Source organism: Haliotis rufescens, unplaced genomic scaffold, assembly GCF_023055435.1.
Source record: "Haliotis rufescens isolate VD_foot unplaced genomic scaffold, xgHalRufe1.0.p SCAF_4, whole genome shotgun sequence".
Taxonomy (NCBI): domain Eukaryota; kingdom Metazoa; phylum Mollusca; class Gastropoda; order Lepetellida; family Haliotidae; genus Haliotis; species Haliotis rufescens.
The window spans coordinates 13,526,877-13,552,657 of NW_025964112.1; the positions used below are offsets into that span (position 1 = coordinate 13,526,877).

The following is a 25,781-nucleotide window of genomic DNA, read 5'->3' on the forward strand; positions in this document are numbered from 1 at the left end:
AATAAAATTAATATAAACAAATGTTTCCCCTAATTATAATTGTCGCTGTTACGTCATAGCATTAGGGAATTTTGAAGTAGCTTTCACTTTGTTATTTCGGAACACAATCAACATGATCAAAACTCTAAAACGCTGCCAAGGATTGTGAATTCCCAAGTGCGAAATCGGTTTCACAGGAAGAGCTCGTCAAATCTCCACCGTCATCATCATCAAAGTACATTCTTGAGTTTACAGACCTTTATAATGACACCGCATTACCAAAGCAGTTTTTTGTCATGAAAATCGCATTTGTATAATTGATATAATAACATATGGGTGAGTGAGTGAATGTTACCGTTGGCTGCAGGCAGAAATATTCTTACTTCTAGTATATCATGGGGGCTGTAAATATTCGATTCCATATCAGGTACACCAGTGGTCGATATCATTAGCAATGTCATGAAGGATTACATGTATGAAAGTATATTAAAATGTGGAAGTGTCACGGCATTTTACGCGTTGTGTTACGTCACTGTAAAGTAGTCTCATATTCAGTGAAGCGCCCGTAATATATCATACATTCAAATGATTCTATTTGATTCCCCAACACACGTGCAGCACGTTGTCGAATCATTTCTTTGGGTAATGTGGACTTGGTTTTAGTTAATGTTTCTCGTCAACCCATAACAAAGTAGGGGGTATATATACTTGAACGTTATTTTGATGACATTGAACGTAAAGTTACTTTTCTGTTTTCTCAAAAGAAGTGAGAAGTGCAGGGGTACAACGTTTAACCGTCGCACTTAAGCAAAGAATATCTGCCAATGGCTTTCCTTGACATCTCAACCAGGGAGTGTATATGCATTTTCTCTGTACCCCCTGCATCTACGGATATATCTTATATTAATATCCAACCCTTCATATAAGAATATAAATGTTGAACTTTGAACCTTAAGTTCTGTTTCCCGACAGCAGTATGTGTTTTATTTTGTCGCGAGATTGAAATTCTGTTGTTCTGTCACACTCCCTCCCACCCACTTCTTCGTGATCAACGAGGCCGATGCATACACCCACACACCTACGCCACAGTGGAATGTCGACCAGTTTTTAAATGTAGACAATACTGTTTTGTATAAAATAATTTCATTATTATAATACACATATTGTGCAAGCCACGCCCATGTTAAATGTATACTAAATTCACGTTTTACCATGTATTGACTCAACCGGCCCGTTTGTATTGAGATACACCCTCCCAACACAAATAGCCTTCCCCTAGCCAATCAGAATCGTGGTCTCACATTCCTTGATGGTCACAAGAGTTCAGGGGTCGGGGGTCATGTACACCAACGCGAGGGACAATCACACCGTTGAAAGTGACGAAATGTCAAGAGAAGTATCAACCGAAACAACTTTTTAAGCGATTGTGGTTATCCGAACTTGGACTTACATCTTGGAAAAGTTAAACATACTGGTTTGATTCAACATCAGAATGTCGTGAGACTTTGAAACGTGAACTTTCTGCTTGACTACCTGTCTCCCCGAGGTAAGTTTTCCCAGGTGAAACGCTGGATACATCATGGTCGCATGACCTACTTTGAGAGTTACATTCTCACACAGGTAGATCATGGGGGAAAAGACGATCTGCCCACATGGTAGGTGTACTTCAATGATTGTATAAGATGAGAGCAAATATTAAATAACTTCAACGGAGATTTGTCTACGTTTGTCGCTGTCATTGTATGATCTCCTTTCATATCTATTTATGTGCAGAGAACATACTATTGCTCCCAAAGTGTTATATCGTCAGTAAGGGCTGTATATACCACGCAAGGAGAGACATTATAGCCAACATGTTGTGTCAGCGGCTTTTGAAGGCTTACTCACACTATGAATCCAGTGATTGATATGTGCTGTGAATATTTTCATCTTGATGAATCGCGTTTGTTTTAAAAAGTTCGAAAACGTCTGTCAAGAGCTAGGACTCCGTTTTTTCTGATTGTCGAGGCAGGCACTCTCTCACCCTCCTCGATTATCCAGAGTGTTAAATCTGCATCCTAACTGATATCATCCTCGATTATCCAGTGTGTTATATCTGTATCCTAATTGATATCATCTTCGATTATCCAGAGTGTTATATCTGAATCCTAACTGATATCATCCTCGATTATCCAGTGTGTTATATCTGCATCCTAATTGATATCATCTTCGATTATCCAGAGTGTTATATCTGCATCCTAATTGATATCATCCTCGATTATCCAGAGTGTTATATATGCATCCTAATTGATATCATCTTCGATTATCCAGTTTGTTATATCTGCATCCTAATTGATATCATCCTCGATTATCCAGTGTATTGTATCTGCATCCTAATTGATATCATCCTCGATTATCGAGTGTGTTATATCTGCATCCTAATTGATATCATCCTCGATTATCCATTGTGTTATATCTGCATCCTAATTGATATCAGCCTCGATTATCAAGTGTATTGTATCTGCATCCTAATTGATATCAGGCTCGATTATCCAGAGTGTTATATCTGCATCCTAATTGATATCATCCTCGATTATCAATTGTGTTATATCTGCATCCTAATTGATATCATCCTCGATTATCTAGTATATTATATCTGCATCCTAATTGATATCATCCTCGATTATCCATTGTGTTATATCTGCATCCTTATTGATATCATCCTCGATTATCCATTGTGTTATATCTGCATCCTAATTGATATCATCCTCGATTATCCATTGTGTTATATCTGCATCCTAATTGATATCATCCTCGATTATCCAGTGTTATATCTGCATCCTAATTGATATCATCCTCGATAATCAAGTGTATTATATCTGCATCCTAATTGATACCATCCTCGATTATCCATTGTGTTATATCTGCATTCTAATTGATATCATCCTCGATTATCCAGTATATTATATCTTCATCCTAATTGATATCAGCCTCGATTATCCAGAGTGTTCTATCTGAATCCTAACTGATATCATCCTCGATTATCCATTGTGTTATATCTGCATCCTAATTGATATCATGCTCGATTATCCAGTGTCTTATATCTGCATCCTAACTGATATCATCCTCGATTATCCAGTGTTATATCTGAATCCTAATTGATATCATCCTCGATTATCCAGTATGTTATATCTGCATCCTAACTGATATCATTCTCGATTATCCATTGTGTTATATCTGGATCCTAATTGATATCATCCTCGATTATCCAGTGTATTATATCTGCATCCTAATTGATATCATCCTCGATTATCCATTGTGTTATATCTGCATCCTAATTGATATCATCCTCGATTATCCATTGTGTTATATCTGCATCCTAATTGATATCAGCCTCGATTATCCAGAGTGTTATATCTGCATCCTAATTGATATCATCCCCGATTATCCAGTATATCATATCTGCATCCTAATTGATATCCTTTTCGATTATCCAGTATATTATATCTGCATCCTAATTGATATCATCCTCGATTATCCAGTGTATTATACCTCCATTTCTATTATGAAATATAAAACGTGTTAACTTGGATATACAGTTGTAGTATTTGAATGCTAGTATATAATCCTAGTATCTCCCATATTAAATGTAGACTGCGTGGAACGCATATTTGGAAACTATTTATTTTAATTCATAAATGCCATAGTTTAATTTGAAAGAACTAAAGTAAGAAGTTGTCACATTTCAGTACAACTTGGTGGTACTAAATTATATACGAACTATTTTATGAAGTGTAATTAATTACTTCTGACAAGCGATCAATACATGGACTATGTGAATGGGCAGGTGATTATAATCAGGGACAGAGACAGGCAGACTTTATTTTGACTCAGGCCATATTTGGCATCTGGCCACATATACAAGATACATTGAATGTTTGACGTAGTGTACATTACAATACATTATTGTTTGTACGGAATAAAGTTCAGAACTATAATTATAATAAGACTATCAGGAAACTTGATCCTACATATTATGTCATGATATACGGTTAGGTGTCTATACAGTCGACAAGCCTTAAGTATGTGAATGTTTAATTAAGAGAATATAAGCAAATATCGGATGCAAATGTTGACCAAACTATTTACCGAAACTATTTAATGAAATGAAACGTCATAATAGAAAACGAATGGAGTTAACAGAGACGTGAGTTGGAAATTTAACTAGCGCTTCCAGCAAATGCTTATCTTGACGTCAGATATTTGAGCAATAAAGTTTAAAGGATCGTCTCCTTCACGGAGACCATTGTCTTCCTTGATTTTGATTCTAGATGTTAGTTAATTTGACAACTATTCATTTAATTTTAATCAATTTAATTAGCCAAGAGGGGCGATCGGGTAGCCTAGTGGCTAAAGCATTACCTCGTCACGCCGAAGACCCGGGTTCGATTCCCGACATGCGTACAATGTGTGAAGCCCATTTCTGGTGTCCCCCGCCGTAATATTGCTGGAATATTGCTAAAAGCGGCGTAAAACCATACTCACTCACTAATTAGTCAAGATACTGGATAGATAAGGACAGATACACGGCCGAATATTGTCACTGCAATAACCCGCAGGGGCCATAAGAGGGATTCTTTAACATCTTCAACAGGAGAACGGTAACAGGTCGGGGCACATTTCACTATCTGTACTGCTCACATTCAACCCCAGCTAGACATTCTGGACAAGTAAACACGTTTCTTTGATGGCAAAAGGTATCTGCTGGGTCAGGTTCATTAGAGGCCCACTTCTTTTCCGGCCGACAGGTGAATGAAGGTGCGGTGCAAGTGTCAGGGAAGGACCGCCTCGGCTTGTTTGTGTGAATTGGCCCTGTCTGTACAAGTCCCACACAATAGGACGCCGGATTGTTGTGTTGGTGAAAGGGTTTACATAATTTCCGCTTGTTAGACGAACACCCCGACGAGACAGGCGTGGCTGTAGCAAGAGACAATGAAATACAGAAGGAATTGTCTATGACAGAGAAGTGTATCTTGCACCTCGGCCCCCTGACTGCCCCCAGGGCGAGTTCTCTCTCCGTTGTTGAACATCGTCATTCTCACCTGACTTTGTTGATCGGCCTTGTTTAGTCTGCTTACCTGTCTACTATTGTGTAATGAATAAGTCAATAAGATAATCCTAGGTTAATCTTGAGATAATCTTCGCGCGTAAAAGTGTTTACTGTCTCATGGGTATGTTGTAAGGTATGTGACACTGATGAGACACCACGTGTTCTGCACTTGGTCTCATTTCTACATCTACACCTGATTGTCCCCTTAATTCGTGCTCGGGGGTAACGGCAGCTAAGGTTACATTTTAAAAGAAATCTCAGTATGATGGATCCATGTGGCAGGAAGTAGACCGGGGCGCGGCTCATTAAACACCGGACAGACAAGTGTCTTGGATATACAGTACAGGTAGTCTCGGAGTGCAGAGATGAGAGGTCACTGCCTGGTTGCACCACGTGCTGGAGGCTGACTGGGGAAGGTGAGACGCCATCTATCTACTCCACGAGGGGTATTGGGTGGCCGCAATACTCTATAGTTTGAATAGTTGTTTTCTTCAGGGTGATTTGCTAGGGACACCCACCGTAAACCAGTGACTGATTGACTGAATGTTGTTTGACGCCGCACTCCAATCGCAATATTCCAGGTTTGTCACTCCAGCCTGTATATACTCATCTGGATCAGACACTTACAGATCTAGCAGCCTATCCTCATCCTATTTCCAGCTCTGACAACTGTAGCTCGGATTCTTGAGAGTTCCTTTATAATTCTTGATTGTTCCTTTATAGAATTATTTTCTTATAACTTAATGTATAACTTCATTTCGGGGACTATATGTTTATCCCCATGAACCTATGCTTGTCACAGGAGGCGACTTAACTTCTTGTCGGCGTTGTTGTATCCATGATTCAGGTATTGGTTGAATCAATTCGTTGTTTTCCGACGGCACAGTGGATGTTTTCAAAATCAATCACTGGTTTGTCTGGTCGAGATTCGAATCAGACCGGAGCAATATAGCTGGGATATTGCCGAGTGCGGCGTCAGACAAAAAACCCAAAACAACAACACAATTAACGTTTTTTTACTTGATTTATTGTCACTCTATACCATTTATTATTATGTCGATTGAAATCAAGAATCCAGACTTAAAACTGGTGAAGAAATCAACCAACAGTTAGTATAAAGACTAACCCCCCTGCTATAACAGATGTCCGGAGTACCGTTGTCATGTGAGCGTTCTCGTGACTCTAGTTCATTATCATAACACCCGTACGCCATTTGAAGTTCTACTCTTTCACCAAAGTACATTAAAAACGCCCTTCCTTTATTTCTGCACTCTTAGAAAGAAAGTTTGATATACAATCCAATGTGGGTCACGACGGGCTTTGCACCTTTTCGGCCATGTTTGTTTTGCGTGAGGCTCTGCTCCTAGCTATGACGACCCACAGGGGCGTGGGACTGAAGAATGTCGGCTTATTAGCCGCGTTATCTCCATGATCTAACCTAGGCGATCGACAAGCACAAACACGGTTGTCGACCGATAGATTTACAGCCTTATATATTAACCTCCACCTCCAGATAACATGACTTTGTACCGTCTTCACTGTCCCAAATATGCGACCCATTGTGTGAGCAAGCACGTTGTTCAGACGCGGATCTTGAATTTTGAAAAATAAGGTACCCCGTACGACGTGCGTAGGTTGTGGGGAACCTATTGCAACCAGGAATCACATAGGGAGCGGTTCGTTACTGAACATGTCGTGACACCATTGACGCAACGCCCCGACGTAATAGCGCGTGTCCATTCCATATATAAACGTCTATGATTAGCACTAGCCTTGAAAACAAACCTGGGCGACAACTGCAGCTTTCAACTAATTTTGCATAATTTGGTTACCTACATCGTCTTTTCCGATTGTCATATAACAGTTTGATGAAGACCTGAATCTATCCCTAAGCGTCCTTCTTATATGATGGGATCCGGGTCTTCATGCTTGTCTAAGGGCGGTCAGGGGGCGGTCGGGTAGCCTAGTGGTTAAAGCGTTCGCTCGACACGCCGAAGATCCAGGTTCGATTCCCGACATAGGTACAATGTCTGAAGCCCATTTCTGGTGTCCCCCGCCGTGATATTGCTGGAATATTGCTAAAAGCGGCGTAAAACCATACTCACTCACTCACTCTAAGGGCGGTCAGGCTGTCGTGATCGCATCCCAATTGCGTATGTCGATGCTCATGATGTCAATCACTGGATTGTCTGGTCCAGCCCCGATTATTTACAGACCGTTTTCATATGACTGGAATACTGCTGAGTGAGTGAGTGAGTAAAACATTAACACGCATCGGCATTATTTCAGCCATATTGCGACGACACCAAGTTGATATGTGCACAATTCATTCACGAATGCAACAAGTTATATTCAAAAACAGGAATACTGCTGAGTGCGGCGTTAAACAACAAACAAACGTTTTTTTCACGCCCACTACGTCTACCGCATTTTCACACCACCGGTTACCTATAGAAATTCCTTAACCTTGAAATCTGACTAATCGATAGCATTAGCCATTTATCGGAGTGAATTAATTACTTGTCATTGTGCGCTTCTGTCATATATCGTCTTTTCATTTTGACCTACGTTACAGAGTTACAATTTCCAATCAATTCCTTACCTTACACAGTAATGCATGGGCGACAAAGCTTTCTATGGTGCTTTCTGCATATATTTTCCGAGAAGACGTTGTGTTTGGGTACATTTAACAGGGAATGACATCTTGAAGATATCAGTGAATGTGGCCACTATATGGAGTGTTCCTGATCACTTCTCATATTTATTTCAGTACTTATATATTGAATGAATTATTGAGTTAATTGAAACATGTTTTCACAGATATGCGATCCTCGCTTCGTTAGGATATGAATTGCATGACTCATAAAACACAACTAATTGGGACACACAAATGTATGGACCTAATTTTGTGATTACTTTATCATGTATCATGAAGCCACTCACTTTGAACGCCTTTGTAGTTTCTGAGTCGGCTTAACGTCACTTGAACCGTATTTCAGTTACATCACGGCGTGTCAGCTTCATGTTGGAAGAAAACCGGAAGTGAAGCATGTCTTAGACGTTTACCACTTTAAAGACACATAGCAGCCCGGGTATTAAACGTGTAAAGGGGCCCAGTTGGGTGCCTATAAGTTACGGGTTCTAATCTCAGGTTCACCCTGATTATGATCCTTGGTTCGTCAGCATCATTCCCGTGCTTGTGTGTTTCACCAAAGTGTTAAACGTCCACGACCTGCGTGAGTTGGACTTTCCACCAACATTAAACTGACACACCATGATATACCGGAAATATGTATAAAAGTGGCGTAAACTCACTCCCTCGAAACAGCTCGACAAACACCGTGCCCACCGTCTAGTTCACATAGGTGAACCTGTTCTGGCGGCGTCGGGTCGTGTCGTCATAGGCGAGGGCCAGCCATGCGTGTAAGGGAGGAAGTTTATGACAGGTTGAGTGATTACCAAGAACAACGGATCAATTCACTCCAGATATGTGCTCAGTCAGCCATAAACCCGTTTCTTGGCCGATGTCTGTCCGACTGACTAACGTGTATGAAATGCTATGTTTCGCCTTTTCGGAAATCATATCATATTTGAATGTCATGATCAGTATTGCTGTCAAAGAGAAAGTCAAACCTCATTTTCTTTGCCTTAAACCGCTGGGAATGAAAGTAACAAGACTCTTCATCACGTAAAGGGCAAAAACACTGCTGGGCAGAACATGAATTTAAATTTAACATTTGTGTGACTTAAAACATAATTATTTGAATCTTTAGAAAGCATATATAGAATCATTTTTCGACCTCATGAAACACCATAATTTAAATCTTTAAACACATAGGAGGCTTTAGTTATGAGCTCATGAAACACGCCCTGATACGTAAACCCACGAGTTTTCCTTTTACTTTGGAGCAAACACCACACAGATGATCCTGGTTCAAATTGGGAGTCGACAGACCACACGATGTTCAACTCATATATTTTTCGCTTGATGTTGCTTTGTTTGTTTGTGATCATTTTGACACCTATTGCCTTTTGCATGTCAAACCTGCGCAGTACATATAATGCATTTCAACAACGGGACGGTATTTCACATTCTTACGTTGATCGCCCCTCCCCACATACACACACAAAGACGGCACTGTATAACCAGGCTTGTTTGTCGACCGACTATACCGGTCTATTTTTACTCAAGAATGAGTCTGTCAGGGTTTTTGCCTTGAGAATGAACGCAAATCCAGATGAACGACAGTAACACGAACGCTGAGAGATATATGTTCTAAAGTGACATAAAACATGTCATCATTTTTTTTCTTTATATTTTTTTTCTTTAGATACAGAAACTATTTTTATCCAAACATTGTTGTTGTTTTTTTGTTTTGTTTTATTGTTCCTGGTAAAAGTACATCATGTTTTGGTAGCACTCATTGTACATGACCAGGGTTTTTTAAGCAAGTACATGGAAAAAAAGCATCATAATGATAATATGTAGTATTATTAACACGTCCACAACTCTAAGCCCAACTGGGTAGACAATGTATGTGTTGTTGAATCCCTATAATGAATGTGAACTAACATGTCCCTGAAATAAAGTTATGTATAAGGTTAAATATAGTTTCTACAAGGGAACCAACTAGTATAAAGGAACTCCTATGGCTTAAGGGGGAGGATAGGCTGCTGGAACTGAGAAGGGATTGAGTATAGGCTCCGAGGTGGGTGGGAGTGTGTGGGGTGGGGTTGGGTTGTACTCTTGTTTTCAAAAACTTGTACCGTTTTTTTCTTTTCTATTTGGATTCCTTATCAGAGGTTCGCGTTAAATGGGGGTGATGCAAACACGTGGTTACTGCAATGTATACACATTAAGCGGAGCATTAGGATCGCCCTGTCGACTATTCATCTGTGTAACAAGGACTTTGATCCAACATCGTTAGGTTAAAAAAAACTTTCGGTATTGGGTTCACAGCCCACGCATTGTTAATATTATCTCTTGTGATTATACATTGTATCAGTAAGCATTACCACGCAGTTATAACGGCGAGGCCAGTTCAATGTCAACACAAGGTTCGTCTAGCATAGCCGAGTTATCACATTTATCTATATCTATCTATATATAAAGATTACATGTTGTTTGCCGTTGCTTGATAACTAATATTTGATTCTTTCTCTTGCAGGTTAAGTTCAAACACATATTCAACCCTGAACACGTGACCCTCTATTGTTACAACCATGTAAGTATGAACATATATATTCTACCGATATAATTGAATCATATAAACTCGAATAATTAAATATAACATGCCATGGCTGAAGTCTTAAACTCGAAAATCAAACAATTATTAGTCGTCAGACGAGAATGAGTTTGTCACAATGACCGCTTAGTTTGGATAGTACTGTAAATGGAAGACCATCTGTTTGTTTGTGACATGTACCCATTCCTCAGGCTTATTTAAGAGTAACCTCCCTTGGTTATCTTTTTAAATCCAGCTTAAACCTAAGATATTGATAAATAAAACCCATATATCATGAGTGAGTGAGTATGGTTTTACGCCGCGTTTAGCAATATTCCAATATATGAGACCTGCATCACTTCGGGCTTTCCTCCCACATTAAGCTGACACGCCGCGATATAACTGGAATACTGTTAAAAGCGGCGTTAAACCCAACTCACTCACTCACTCACTATATTTAAGGAACTATAACCAAAGAATGTATTGTATATTTCAGGTTAGGAAGCTTATTGGAAGTAGCCAACAAGATCGCCGTATCTCGTGGTTCCTGGGACGACGATGGCATCGACCAACTTCATCACATCGTCTCGGTGGCGTTATTCGCCGCTCTGGGGGTGGCAGTAGGGGCTAAGCAGTACGTGGGGGACCCCATCCACTGTTGGACCCCCGCCCAGTTTGCCGGATCCCACCATAGTTACACGGAGGGGTACTGCTGGGTCTCACACATGTACTATGTCCCCCTAGACGACCCCATCCCCTACAAGGTGGAGGATCGATTCGACAGGGACATCAGCTTCTACCGTTGGGTGGCTGTCATGTTCCTCATCCAGGCCGTCCTCTTCAAGGTACCCAACATCATCTGGAAAGAAGTCAAGACATATTCGGGGATCAATGTTCAGAAAATTGTCCGAATGGCTGATGAAGCTATGCTGTCACCTCCAAAAGATCGTGCTGAGAAGATTGAGAATATTGGTCACTTCATTGATCGTTGGTTGGTCACTTACAGGGTCTACAAGTATAATATCCTCATACGCATGCGTGAGAAGGTCTCGGGTATATTGTGTTTCGTGCTGGGCAAGCGTCATGGCACGTTTCTCACAGGCTTGTATCTCTTCTGCAAGTTCCTCAATGTCTGCAACTGCATTGGGCAGTTCTTCCTGATGTCACGATTCCTGGGGTGGAACTTCTGGAACTATGGATTTGAGATCATTAGCATCTTGAACAGTAAGGGGCATTGGGAAGACTGGGAGCATTTTCCCCGTGTAGCCATGTGTGACTTTGAGATCCGGCAACTCCAGAACATCCAGCGGTTCTCTGTCCAATGTGCTCTGTCCATCAACCTGTTCGTAGAAAAGATGTACGCCTTTGCCTGGTTCTGGATGATATTCCTCGTGTGCGCCACCGTCGTCAACTTCGGCAAATGGGTCTTTGATATTTTCTTCCGACGACGACGTGAACAGTTCGTTGCCAAGTACGTTGGTCTCGCTGATGTGTCTGATGACAACCATGAGAAGAAACTGTTTAAGAAATTTGTCAGCCATTATCTCCGAGATGATGGCGTGTTTCTTCTCAGGTCGGTACGGAACAACACCGGCCATATTGTTGCCCTGGACCTGGTCAATAATCTATGGACTCGCTTCAAGGATCAGCATCTTGGCAAGGAGGATGGTATATTGAAATAAACAGTGTCATGCTGACATGTGCTTGTTCTCCCGCCGTACAGCCAGTGCTAAACGATTTTATATCACACGGGTCCTGCAACATTATATACAGTGTTACGTTTAAATATTGGAGCAATAATCAGATGATTACCAATAACATTAAGGATAAAATGGCACATACGGTGAAGAAAACATGTTCTCCAAAATATCACAGTATGGGCTTGGTAAATCCACCTCAAAGGATCATTGTGTAACAGGAGGGTGGTCAAGTTTGCAATATGTGTTATGAATACTGTTGACAATGCATGCAGTTTCAACTACTGAAACTGGACTTGTATTAACATGATTAACATGATGTTTGTCACTTCCCCCCACAAATGTAAAGACACTGGCATTTATTACATTACGTCTTCAGGAACATGGCACATTGTATGCCTCATCTGACACTACGCAATGGCATAGATATTGCATATATAATAGTTCATTATCAGCCTACCTCTGGCAATGACCCTACTTACCTCCCTTTAAAAGTGCTTTATCTGCAGCAAGACGTATCAAACATATATTATATACAATATTTATTAGTGTCGTTATATTACGCATTTAACCGCTTTCGCAAAACATGTCAAAAATAATTATATACGTTTTTATGAATATTTTGGAAATTTCATGTAGATTTTTAATGGCCCATTATATTTTCTCATGTTATTGTTGAAATGATCTGATACCTAAAAGATGGACCATGTGATATTTAACAATTTCTGCTTTCTGTGTACAGCTTCTTCTGTTGTCTCGAAGTTGTAGAATCAAAATGAAACATTCGATATAACCAACTAACTAATAATTTAACTACACGCACTTGCATTGACGAAAGTAACATCAGTGGCCATTTTTTATGCTCGAGGGAGGCATTGTCACGAGATAACCACAGTCGTGTCCATGACCTCGTGACTTCGAACTTCGATGTAGGCATAACCTAGAAATGTCCAGCTTCTATATGGGCATTGTCTCGAGATGTCCACCTTCGATATAGGCATTGTCTCGAGATGTCCACCTTCGATGAAGGCATTTTCTCGAGATGTCCACCTTCGATATAGGCATTGTCTCGGGATGTCCACCTTCGATGAAGGCATTGTCTCGAGATGGCCACCTTCGATATAGGCATTGTCTCGGGATGTCCACCTTCGATGAAGGCATTTTCTCGAGATGTCCACCTTCGATTTAGGCATTGTCTCGAGAGTAACACCTTCGAGGTAACAGGTTCGCCTGTTTTGTATATGTACTTTACCCAAAGGGTATTGTCATGTGTATTAATCCATGATATTCATGAGTAAAGCATTGTCTAACCTCGAGTTGAACCTTGCAAACTCGGCAACATGATCAAAGTCTTCCACGATGTTGCACATTGTATGAATGTACAGGGTGAGTTAATAGTATGTTATATGAAATATGCAGATCCTTATGTCAAACATATGATGATGTACACATTCCGTACAGTTAATGCTTTGTAAATACGTGTGTGGAAACACTACTTCTAGTCTGTGATAGTTTCTGGGGCCATGAAGATGTTTCTCTCATCATTATTCGTGAACGTGATTCTTTTCACCAACATCCGGGTATTCCAACATGTTTATCACAATCATCATACGGGTACTTCTTGAAAAATGTTTCTCGTAATTTCCGTTGCGAAATTATTTTGTTTTTCCAAATGATATTGTTTTCACTTGTTGAACGTATCTGTGGCAAAACGACGTCATTTCATGGAATATTGTCTGTAACATACTGTAAGAACATATGCATGTTATTCTGATGAGAGGCACTCTTTATTCTCCAGTTAGTGGAAAATACAGTTAGCAATAATACACATAAATATGTCACTGTTTAATGGATTATGGTGTACGGTTTGTATTGCACTAGAACTCCACTCTCTTTCAGAGTGGGTTAAAGCTCGTCTCCATTTTTGAGACAATCATATTTTTATCTTATCATTTACGCCCTGGGGGTATGGAGATATCTCATGACAATACTCATACAGGTTTAGGGCGCCGTTTTTATGTTCGTGACTTTTCTTACTTTTCCGTGAATCAAATCACAAACAAGCAATCGTCACAAAATCCATGTATAAATGGTTCTATTGAGAAAAATCTTTCAAACCTTTCTAACGAAAATATATCTTTTGTTCTGTTTAGTTGTTTTGAATGTTTAATGTTTTAATTTTCTCTTTATATTTTTTTTCAATGTTAAAAACACACAACAAAGATGCTTGTCTTGTAAACGGCACACGGAATCTCCCGGGAATTTTGTTTTCTAATTTTAAAGCCAATTTAGGGCGTTAGGTATTTAATGAATGTGAAAGCGTGAGCTTCATGACCGAGTGATTACGTGTAATCAAATCCTTCAGATAGGAATGTATAGAAATACATCAACCTCCACTGCCTAGCACAGCTGATACTAACAAAGTTCTGCTTGATAACCATGTGTTAAAAAGGTAGCTATTTCTATAGATATACAACTTCTTTATTACAATGAATGAGGGCATTCATTGTAATAGAGAAGATGCATATAACTATCCCCCTTGTTCATTGTACCATTAAGTTAATCATTGTTTGTATACTCGAGTGGCTGGGATAATGACATGTTTACAGTGGAGGTCGAGGTAATCTACATGGGACAATGCATGGGATGAAAGGAGGCTCTCCCGATGTACAGCTATGTGATACTATGTGGTAGATATCATTTAAGCTTTTTTCTTCTATTGTGAATATGGATATGGGTTTTATCAATACAAAATAAAGACAACGAAATAAATTTTTAATACAAAGATTGACGAGTTATTATTATGCGATATAATGTAAAATGCCGTTGGTGTACCTGATCAGGTAAATAGCGAAACGCTGAACCGAATATGCATTGAGTGGCAGAATGGTTTTACATCTAAGCCGAAGAGAGATACTGTTATATCTCTGTATTTGCTGAAGGTTGGAAGTATAACTTAACATCAGTGAGTGTGGGTGAGTTGTGTTTAACGCCGCTTTTAACAGTATTCCAGTTATATCACGACGTGTCAGCTTAATGTGGGAGGAAAGCCCGAAGTGATGCAGGTCTCAGACGTTTACCACTTCGGTGAAACCTACGAGCACGGGTATGGCGCTGACAAACCTAGAAACATAATCGGGGCGAACCGGGATTCGAACCCACAATCATAGGTTTCTGGCGTGCCCAATGGACGCAACTTTGCACAGCGAATCGCGGCGCTTTAGATGACTGGGCCACCCGTGCCCCCTCTTAACATCAAGCTGACGTTGAATTTAACGTACAGGTTGTAAGCTGTTTTTGTCAAAGGCGGTTTCCCATTTGTAGATCGGGCGGTCGGGTCCGATTCCCCACATGGGTACAATGTGTGAAGCCCATTTCTGGTGTCCCCCGCCATGATATTGCTGGAATATTGCGAAAAGCGGCGTAAAACCATACTCTCTCACTTTATCATATTAGAGTTACTGAAACGTTACACAGACAAGTGTAAAACAATTTTGTTGGTATTCTAAGATCAATGTTAAGGATATATTCAAACACATGACGTATTCCGGACATCATGTAGCCACATATTCCACCATCGCACACGAACCACGGAGAGACCACTTTAACACCATGTGTCCAGCGCATGGCAAAATACAGTCATCAACATTATAATTTTGTTGTTACTTACAGACTAGGTTCAGCTGATGTTTAATGCCAAATCATAAGTATAAAACGTGTACCACTGACACAAATACAGAACAGCATAAACTATTTAAACAATTCTTCAGCTATCAGCTATTACAAAATATTAAGTATGTTTTTTAATATTGAAGTTAATATCCGCCCTGTCATACATTCAATATGACTGTCACGTTTCTTCAATGACAGTCCAATACATAACAAATATATATATATATTATACTGCCGTAGCACCACCTCTACCCGTAGCATGAATCATGGATAGCTTTAATGGGGCACTTGTAATATTATTATTTACAACGTTGGGGTACAGAGTGCTGACATTTGAATCCTGAGACGCAATGCACGGAGAGACATCAAACAGTCTGTAGTCCCAGCACGTCTATTTCGCTACCCTCAACTTCGACCTGTGACAGTTTGGCGACAAGGCGGATGGTATAATGGGTGTTCGTGTTCTGCAACTGTGGCTGTGAAATGCGCAGTCCAGGTCACCGCGGCCGTTGTGCATTTGTCACCGGAGCGAATATTCGCGATCGTCGGTTGCCAATGGAAACGCGCATTTTGAAATGTCGAGTGCATGTAAGAGTTGCCATATGTGAAGAAACAGACATTAACTACTCCTTATATGACAGGAACACGTTGCAACAAGTAGTTTCTGAATTCTGTAAAGTATTCCATCATTTATGTACAAATGTATTTATATATTGTATCAAAGACGATGTATACGTTGTACCACCCGTGTGATATATAGTTTGTATCGAGTAAAATATGTATACACTGTGAAAATACATACAGTATAGATTGTGTCAAACAGATAAATTAATGTATGCCTTGTATAAAAGATTATGTATACGTTGTACCTAGACTAAAATCTAGTCTCTGAAATGAACATATCGTACATAAAAAAACAGTTGTTTAGTTATCTTAATAAAAATATAATAAAAAGGAGCCCAGTGACTCTCTTCATTTTCAGATACTGATACTGCAGTGATCTAGACTTGCCAAACATTATAGACTTGCATGGGCTCTATTTGATATATATTTGTATCAGGATCTGTAAGACAGACTAACGTTGTACCAAACACATAATGTATACCTTGTATCAAACACTATTTGTACATTGTACAACGTATACGTTGTATCTACACATAATGTATACCTTGTATCAAACACTATTTATATATTGTACAATGTATAAGTTGTACCAAACACATAAGGTATACCTTGTATCAAACACTATTTATTCATTTACAACGTATACGTTGTATCAAACACATAATGTATACATTGTATCAATCACTATTTATACATTGTACAACGTATACGTTGTATCAAACACATAGTTTACCTTGTATCAAACACTATTCATGCATTGTACAACGTATATGTTGTATCAAACACATAATGTATACCTTGTATCAAACACTATTTATATATTGTACAACGTATAAGTTGTACCAAACACATAAGGTATACCTTGTATCAAACACTATTTATTCATTTACAACGTATACGTTGTATCAAACACATAATGTATACATTGTATCAAACACTAATTATGCATTGTACAACGTATACGTTGTATCTACACATAATGTATACCTTGTATCAAACACTATTTATTCATTTACAACGTATACGTTGTATCAAACACATAATGTATACATTGTATCAAACACTATTTATACATTGTACAACGTATACGTTGTATCAAACACATAGTTTACCTTGTATCAAACACTATTCATGCATTGTACAACGTATATGTTGTATCAAACACATAATGTATACCTTGTATCAAACACTATTTATACATTGTACAACGTATACGTTGTATCAAACACATAATGTATACCTTGTATCAAACACTATTTATACATTGTACAACGTATGCGTTGTACCAAACACATAATGTATACATTGTATCAAACACACCGACAGCATTGTATCAAACACATTATGTATTATGTGTGTCACACAATGAGTGAGTGAGTTAAAATGTAACGTCGCATCAGCTTTATTTCAGCCATATAGCGACGACTATCACACAATGTATACATTGTATCAAACACATTATGTATACATTGTATCAAACACATTATGTATACATTGTATCAAACACATTATGTATATATTGTATCAAACACATTATGTATACATTGTATCAAACACATTATGTATATATTGTATCAAACACATTATGTATATATTGTATCAAACACATTATGTATATATTGTATCAAACACATTATGTATATATTGTATCAAACACATTATGTATATATTGAATAAAGGGATGGAGGGATTATATGATGCACAGTGTGTAACTGACACAATATACTTACACTGCATCACGACAAAGTTGGTAATAACCTGGTAACACGCTGACTCACGATAACCGGTAGAATACACAGAAATATTACTTCTTTCATTGGTTATATAAATAGCGTGTTACCAGGTTATAACCAACTTTGTCGATATCATATGATAAGTTTACTTTGAATAATATATCGTTCATCTAAACACATAATTGTTTTATAACACACCTATATCACGGACTTAACAATTACAAACTTCTGGCTACTTGATGTACAATCCAAGGGAAATAACTCTAAATACCATTGGCAAGGAAACAATGCTCTCGGTTGTGGATCTTAATTCCAGTCAAACGATAAGTATTAATTACTTTATGGGCTGAAACAAAAATGTCAGGTATGTAGTTTATATTTAAAAGTTTGTCTTGTACCTGTGGTTATCATTGAGGTTAATATATATATATGTATAATAAAATAATAACGTCCACGTTAGTCCATCATCTTCTTTATATCAGTTTCATACATAGTACTTTCGCTTTCTCATGACAGCTCTTCAGTGTAATGAGACAGCGAAAGTACTATGTATGAAACTGATATAAAGAAGATGATGGACTAACGTGGACTTTATTATTTTATTATATATTACATGTACACCGAGTGAACATTTACCTCATTTTTGTATATATATATATATACTTCACGTAGTGTATTGTACACATATTGAGCCCTGAAAGACTGTTGATGATAAACATATAGCAGGTAAGTTTCAGTCGAGCAGAATTAAAACAAGATAGCAAGGGTAATCTGAATATATCTATCACGACTTGGCCAGAGGCACTTCAGACACAGACGTTAAACAATAGTTCAGGTCCACGTTCTATCAGTGAGTGAGTGAGTTGGGTTTAACGCCTCTATTAACATTATTCCAGTTTTATCACGGTGTGTCGGCTTAATGTGGGAGTGAGTGAGTGAGTGAGTTTGGTTTTACGCCGCTTTTAGCAATATTCCAGCAATATCACGGCGGTGGACACCAGAAATGGGCTTCACACATTGTACCAATGTCGGGATTCAAACCCGAATCTTCGGCGTTACGAGCGAACGCTTTAACCACAAGGCTACCCGACCGCCCCGCTTAATGTGGGACGAAAGCCCGAAGTGATGCAGGTCTCAGACGTTTACCACTTCGGTGAAACCCACGAGCACGGGTATGGTGCTGACAAACCTAGAAAAATAATCGAGGCGAACCGTGATTCGAACCCACAATCACAGGTTTCTGGCGTGCCCAAGGGACGCTACTCTGCACAGCGAATCGCGGCGCCTTAAACGACTGGGCCATCCGTGCCCCCTCCGCGTTCTATCAAGCATATTAGCGATATAGTGGTAGCCAGTTATTTGTCAGTCGTTAACAATATCTACCACACCGTAGTGACAAATGAGTATTCTGAGTCTATTTGTCACTTTGTCATTATTGTCAAGTAATTGGCAAGAAAATTACAACGAAAACAACGGTTTGGTACAAAAAATAAGTTTAATAATATTATGTCAAAATTGTTGAGACAGTTTGGCCATTGAGAATACTGGACATGCAAACGTGTAAATGTAAACAATCAATAATAGACAAACGAGAACTTGTATTTACCTTAACATACCAACTATCTAAATTGCAAATTAATAAAGACAACCGAAAAAGAAATATCTTAAAAATAGACCGACAATGGCTTTATATTATAATGTCAATAATACACTGGATTCGATGGTATTGTTTATGTATTAAAACTTTGGTCAATGTGAAACAAAAGCTATGTAAACGCTGAATGCTACTGGCGGTAATTTCTGACAGTCTACACACTAAGGTAACGACAACCATGCAATTTACTATAGCATACAAGACCTCCTTTAGGTACCCTCGATACCCACGAGTATTGTATCATGTTCTCAAGGATGATTCCTCCTTAATCTCCTGACCAACAAGGAGACCACGTGCAACGCAACAAAGTGCAGTAAAATAGTTTAACAATTCTAATCGGCAAAATATTTACATATTGAGAGAAATAAAAAAACGAAACAAACTTAATATGTACAAAAAGACAAAATCAATGCAAGTTACAAATTCGCAGAAACCATAACTGACAATTGATTGCAAGGGACACAGGCGAGATGACTAGACATATTACATGAAGCGTCGTACAATCGTTGTTGTGTCAGCGCTACATTCGCTGACCTTCCATACACGTCATCTTGCAAATTGGAAGTACTTAGCTTCGTTACAATGTTACTTACTCCTGGTGTTATGCCAAGCAAATGTCTAACCATCTCAATTGATTAATTAATTAATCCTATTACTGAACCATGCTCAATGGAAAACTCGTTGCGGGATAAAACCAGGTACGCTAAATGTTAGCACTTAGTCTGACCTAGTTGGATATATAATATCCAGTGGCTCGGTACTCGGCACTTTTATTGCTGTGTCACCAATACTTAAAAAATTGATCGACAGCACCAAACTAGAGTTGAATGACGGTCGTTCCCAGTGATAATCCACTCTCGTTAGCCATTGTGCCCACTGAAACCACTCCATTATTGACAATACCTAGGACCCATATTACAGATAAAACAATTTCAATTTCCCGTCTTCATAAGATTCGATCACAATGCAGGAATACCTAATAGCCTAAATACGCTTTAAGGAAGTGTGAAACATCTTGAATAAACGCATAAACAATGAATTTATTGTAGTAACACAGATAAAGTGCCCTGTGTTATTGTTGCACAAATCCTACACACAAACCGATCGCAAAATGAAGCATTGATGTATTCCTTTAAATTGTCAAACTGGCTATACGGACTCATGACTTATTTTGTTGGCAACGGAAATATCAAAATACTCAAAACCTTATTTCACATGTCACACACAAGAAATACTATTCCCCGCGAGACGCTGTGATGGCCATTTTACATAGTTGTCGTGTAACTATACCGGCAGCGTCAGCACGATACGACTAGAAAGGTCAACCAATTGTTAATTGCTTCGAACAACGGAAACAACAATATCAAGTTATACTCTTGTAAACAGTGAACAAAACGTTGAAACGCACAACAAAACATGATGGCAACAAGAATTAACACCGTTAACTAAAAATAAAATATTATGAATGAGAAGAACTGTAATTCCACCATCGAAGATATTACTTAGAGAACAAATGAAACTGTTTGAAAACATCATTCAGTTGAATTATCCTCGAAACATGTACACGTACCGGAAACTATTCCACAAATCTATTTATTCACACCATATGTGAATCTCTGTGTAGATACGATATCTCAATATACGATATTTTATTCGCGGAACAAACTATCATGGTGAATCGTTACAGCCCAACCAATGAGAATACTCTTCTGTGTGTGCTGAGATATCACGTGACAGGGGCACCACAGCAAGCATGTGTCATGGCCTGAACCTCCGATACGCTGGCTATCCCAGAAAGATGGACAATATTTGTCTCTGCACTCCAAACAGCATCTCCCGCACACTTATTAACCATTCAATGAAACAAAGTTACCTTTATCAGAACAAGAGCAAATAGTAATGAAAGCAGAAAGAAGTGAAAAAATAATACCTCAACCAAAAACCGTTTCGTATTGCAAAACAATATCATAATGGCTGGTTACAATGTAAATCGCTTAAGACTGCATTAGGAAATAGGGTCGGGATCACAAACTTGACAATTGCTCTCGTCCCCGCGAGATAATAACTTTCGCAAAGTTAGGAGGAGACCTTCAGATTGGTTTCCGAATGACTCGAGTAGTCACGAACGGGGGGACGTGTTGTCAATCCGGTTAAGTGCACGAGGCATTCAAGTTTTTTCGAAAGAATGGATACTTTCTCAAACAAATTCATCGATCCCACATTCCGTATTCCCATGCAGTGTAGAAGCATCGGTGGACCTTAGAGAAATGTACTATCTACCACGCACACGACATCAAGTTTTCACGGCATGGGAATGTGGCATTTTACAAAATAAACAGGAACATATCTATCCAACATGTGGACATGCACTGTGAAAGGAATGATATATTTCTCGAGTATAAAACTGTACACGTACTTTAGATGTCTGTAAACGTTGTGTGAATGTTCAAAGGTTTGGCAGTTAAACATGGAAATGCATTGAACAGGAATGATCACTATATGAAACCGAGAGAAAAATAGTATGCATACGGTTCTTGTGAAATCTTGAGAATCTATTCAAATCAATTTCACGGTTTGTTTGCATAGTTTGCATAGACGGAAGATGCATTCAAGATAAAACCTCGCTCAAATATATTTTCGGGCATATGTGGAATAATAATATAAACTGTAGCCATTGTTATAGCACAAATGGTAAAAATACCATCAAACATTCGTTTGCATACAAGCCACTTGAATATTCAAGGAAGGCACAATGTTTTGCTTAATTGGGGAGAAACCTCCCCCCGCCGTGTTTCACAGTTGGAATATACTGAAAGTGGGCCAGCATTCCTTCAATTCATGCAGCTAACTAAGCATACTAAACAACCTGGCGGTGAAAATGGCCCATTAACATACCGACGCTTAAGCAATATTGACATTTTCCGGGCATAAACATTCATAATACCATCAGTGGTATCGACCATTGGACACATACCATGTTACAGTGTGGTTTGTTGTTTGTCTTCAATTGGCTTATTCGCTTTGGTGGTGAGACTAATTATTCGTAATTGTTTGGGATTTTAACATACACAAGCTATTTCTACAGCTTGTGAATTACTTTGCATCATTGCGGAAACAAAATATGTCTTGACAATCAAATTAGTGTACACCAGTGCGTTGGGAAAGTTTTAGGAACGTGTAATGTATTTGAGAAAGGGAGCCTACAATTGCTATGCGGTAGATATTACATTATAGTAATAATAACAACGCAGTAAATCATATATATGTAGAGAGCAGGGTCACATCTCACAGAAACAACCAGATTTCTGCACGTCGAGGTCATCCTCAAGTATCCAGTGCATTATATCTATTATCATTTACATCCTGGACCATTTCGTCACCTCATCTTCGTTTGGACGTGATGACCTCTCTCCATTTCTCATGAGAGTAATTTGATTGGACGTCTGATTTTAACGTCGTGCCATAGGAATAGGGCTTAACTTGAAGCTGTGGTGGCAAATAGGTCAATGGTACTTATTATATATTATTTTAATGAAGGTATAATACCCTGAATAGTGTGAGGGGAAAGACAGTGAAAGCATTGAATACAGGCCTTTCTTTAAATCAATTTGTAATACCTTAATATTTAACTTTCTATGTAAAGACTGAAACTTTAGGACCAACTGATATATAAGAATATATGAGTTAACAGTAACACAACTAATGCTGATGAGCGACGTGTGTGGACTGAGATCCTGTACTCTTGAATAGGGCGTACAACTGTGTCTTGTAAAAGACCAGTCTATCACATATCCATGACGTTTTACTGTAATACTTGGGGGCATATCACATACAAATCTAGAAATATTTAATTTGGCATCTGCATAACATCACTATCAACTAACTGGGATATGACGTAACAAGACATCGATGTGGATTTGTGAGCGAACTCTTGTACCCCGGAGTTACATATCTAGCAATGAGCACCGACAGTGATGAAGGCCAGGCTTGTGGCCCTTGGTGGAAGGCACCTTCTGAGCAATGGTTGTACAATGCCATTAATGAATGCATAGTACAGGACATGGGTTAATAAATCCATACACGGTGGGAAGTGGTTACTGAATAGCACCAGTCTGTTGTAGGGCAACGAAAGCCGCCCACAGCATACAACACTTTGACACATCTATGCGAACGTCGTCAATATTCTGAAGTGGTTGAGTATCCTTTCATGACATCATCATCTGGAAGACACGCTGACATTTGTACATGTTCAACTTTGAGCACATCCGTGCGCAATCACGACTAACTGGAAGCCCCTATAAATATCTAACACGTCACTTGAGCACCTTCGGCGGCAGTATTGAATGTCAAAATAGTCAGGATATACATCAACGTTTTTGTTAAGATGGGGGCCCCAATACTGCAATATAAAAGGTGTGTTTTTATGCAAAAGACTCATCCTCCTCCCCCTTCTCCTTGTGGTTCATCTCTACTGCGTGTGTGGGGGGTTTGGTGGTGTAGGGCGTGTCCTTGAACAACCTCCACAGGTGGTACAACAGGTCTTTCAGCGCCAGGTCTGTCGAGTTCTTCTGGATGACCCTCAGCACAAACACGCCATCATCCCTCAGGTACTCATTAGCAAACTTCTTGCACAACTTCAGGTCGGCTCCAGTTCTCAGGTCGTCGTTCATGCGCAAATACTTCTTGATGTACTTGACCCGGTTCTGCTTGAAGATGATGTGGTACAACCAGGACACGTAGTTGCAGCAGGTCAGGACGCCGATGAGGAAGAGCCAGAACCAGATGAAGATGAAGATCTTCTCGTTGAAGAGGTTGATGGGCAGGACGCACTGGACTGTCCATCTCTGTAGGTTCTGCAGCTGCCGAATCTCGAAATCACACAACGTGACTCGTGGGAAGCGCGGGGACTCCTTCCACGACCCCTCCGTCATCAGGCGTTCGATGACGTTGAAACCGTACAGGTTGTAGTCGATGGACAAAAAGGCGTTGAGGAGGAAGAACTGGCCGATGATGTTGACGCAGTAGAGGAGCTTCACGAACAGATAGAAGCCGGTGAGATACGTACCATCTCTCTTCCCGAACCACCAACAGCACACACCAGACAGTCGTTGACGAACACGTACAATGATGTTGTAGTGGTACTGCCTGTGCGCTCGCAGCCACTTGTCCAAATACGAAGCTATATGCTTAATAGTGACTTCCCTCTCATCTGGGGACCCAATCTGGGTGCTTTCTGCCATGGTGGCAATCTTTTCCATGTTCAACCCCGCACCGCTGTTGAACACCCGCCATACAAAATTTGGTATCTTGAACATAAGGGCCATGAAGAGGAATATGATTGGCACCCACTGGTAGTAGGTGATCTCTCGGTCCTGTCGTTCCCGGATGTCGATGGGGATGACGTCGTTCATGGGGAGGTAGTAGGTGTTGGACACCCAGCAGATGTGTTTGGTGTAGGAGATGTAGGCGGACGTGAAGGTGGCTGGACACCAACAGTGTATAGGCTCGCCCACGTACTGGGCACTGCTGACCACCACAGTGAACATCGTCAGCAACACCACTGTCCACAGGTGGTTGATGCGGTCGATCCAGTCGTCATCGTTGTTTCCACGCAACCTCGACCACGAGGCCAAGCCACTGATCAACCCGAACCTGTAACAGAGACAAACACGTTTTAACATGAATCTAAATATGATCTAAATCAAAATCTGCATCATTTTTATATAGCGTATTCTCTGACGCAAAGCGAATGAGTATAATTTTACGCTACCTTAAATTATATTCCAGTATTGTCAGGGCGGGGGACACCGGAAATGGACTCGACACATTATACCCTTGTGACGAATCCAACCCGGGCTTTCGGTGTGCCGAGCGAACGCTTTACCAACCCACCACAACCCCTAACCACCACCCTTGACGCGTAAATGATTAGACAATTTATTGCGCAATTTGATTTTCAGTAACTTAAAAAAATTAATTTTTTCACCACAAACTGACAAAACGTAAGGTGAGCTTAAGTAATTGTGTGTAAAGTGTATGAAAGAAGCGCTTTAGGAAACACATGAAATAAACCATATATATTATTACTCAGTTTCGCATGACAATCCA

General features: G+C 39.6%; 2 protein-coding genes across 6 annotated transcripts in view; one reads left to right on the forward strand and one right to left on the reverse strand.

Moving 5' to 3' along the window:
- The first annotated feature begins 1,294 nt into the window (after window positions 1–1,294).
- LOC124111382 (innexin unc-9-like) lies at window positions 1,295–14,775 on the forward strand. 2 transcript variants are annotated; one of them, XM_046471076.2, is made up of 3 exons: window positions 1,295–1,525; window positions 10,237–10,293; window positions 10,790–14,775. In XM_046471076.2, coding segments are annotated over exons 2-3 (1,188 nt in total). In that variant the 5' UTR covers window positions 1,295–1,525; window positions 10,237–10,291; the 3' UTR covers window positions 11,976–14,775. The 2 variants fall into 2 exon arrangements, with proteins under 2 accessions (XP_046327032.1, XP_046327033.1); XM_046471077.2 differs by lacking the exon at window positions 1,295–1,525 and adding an exon at window positions 1,547–1,634.
- A 4,720-nt stretch (window positions 14,776–19,495) lies between these two features.
- LOC124111383 (innexin unc-9-like) overlaps window positions 19,496–25,781 on the reverse strand; it is a 32,328-nt gene continuing 26,042 nt past the window's right edge. For all 4 annotated transcript variants that reach the window (XM_046471079.2, XM_046471080.2, XM_046471081.2 and 1 more), the window contains one exon: window positions 19,496–25,325. In XM_046471079.2, coding sequence (XP_046327035.1) covers window positions 24,095–25,325 — 1,231 coding nt within the window. In that variant the 3' untranslated portion in view covers window positions 19,496–24,094. The remainder of the gene's footprint in view (window positions 25,326–25,781) is intronic.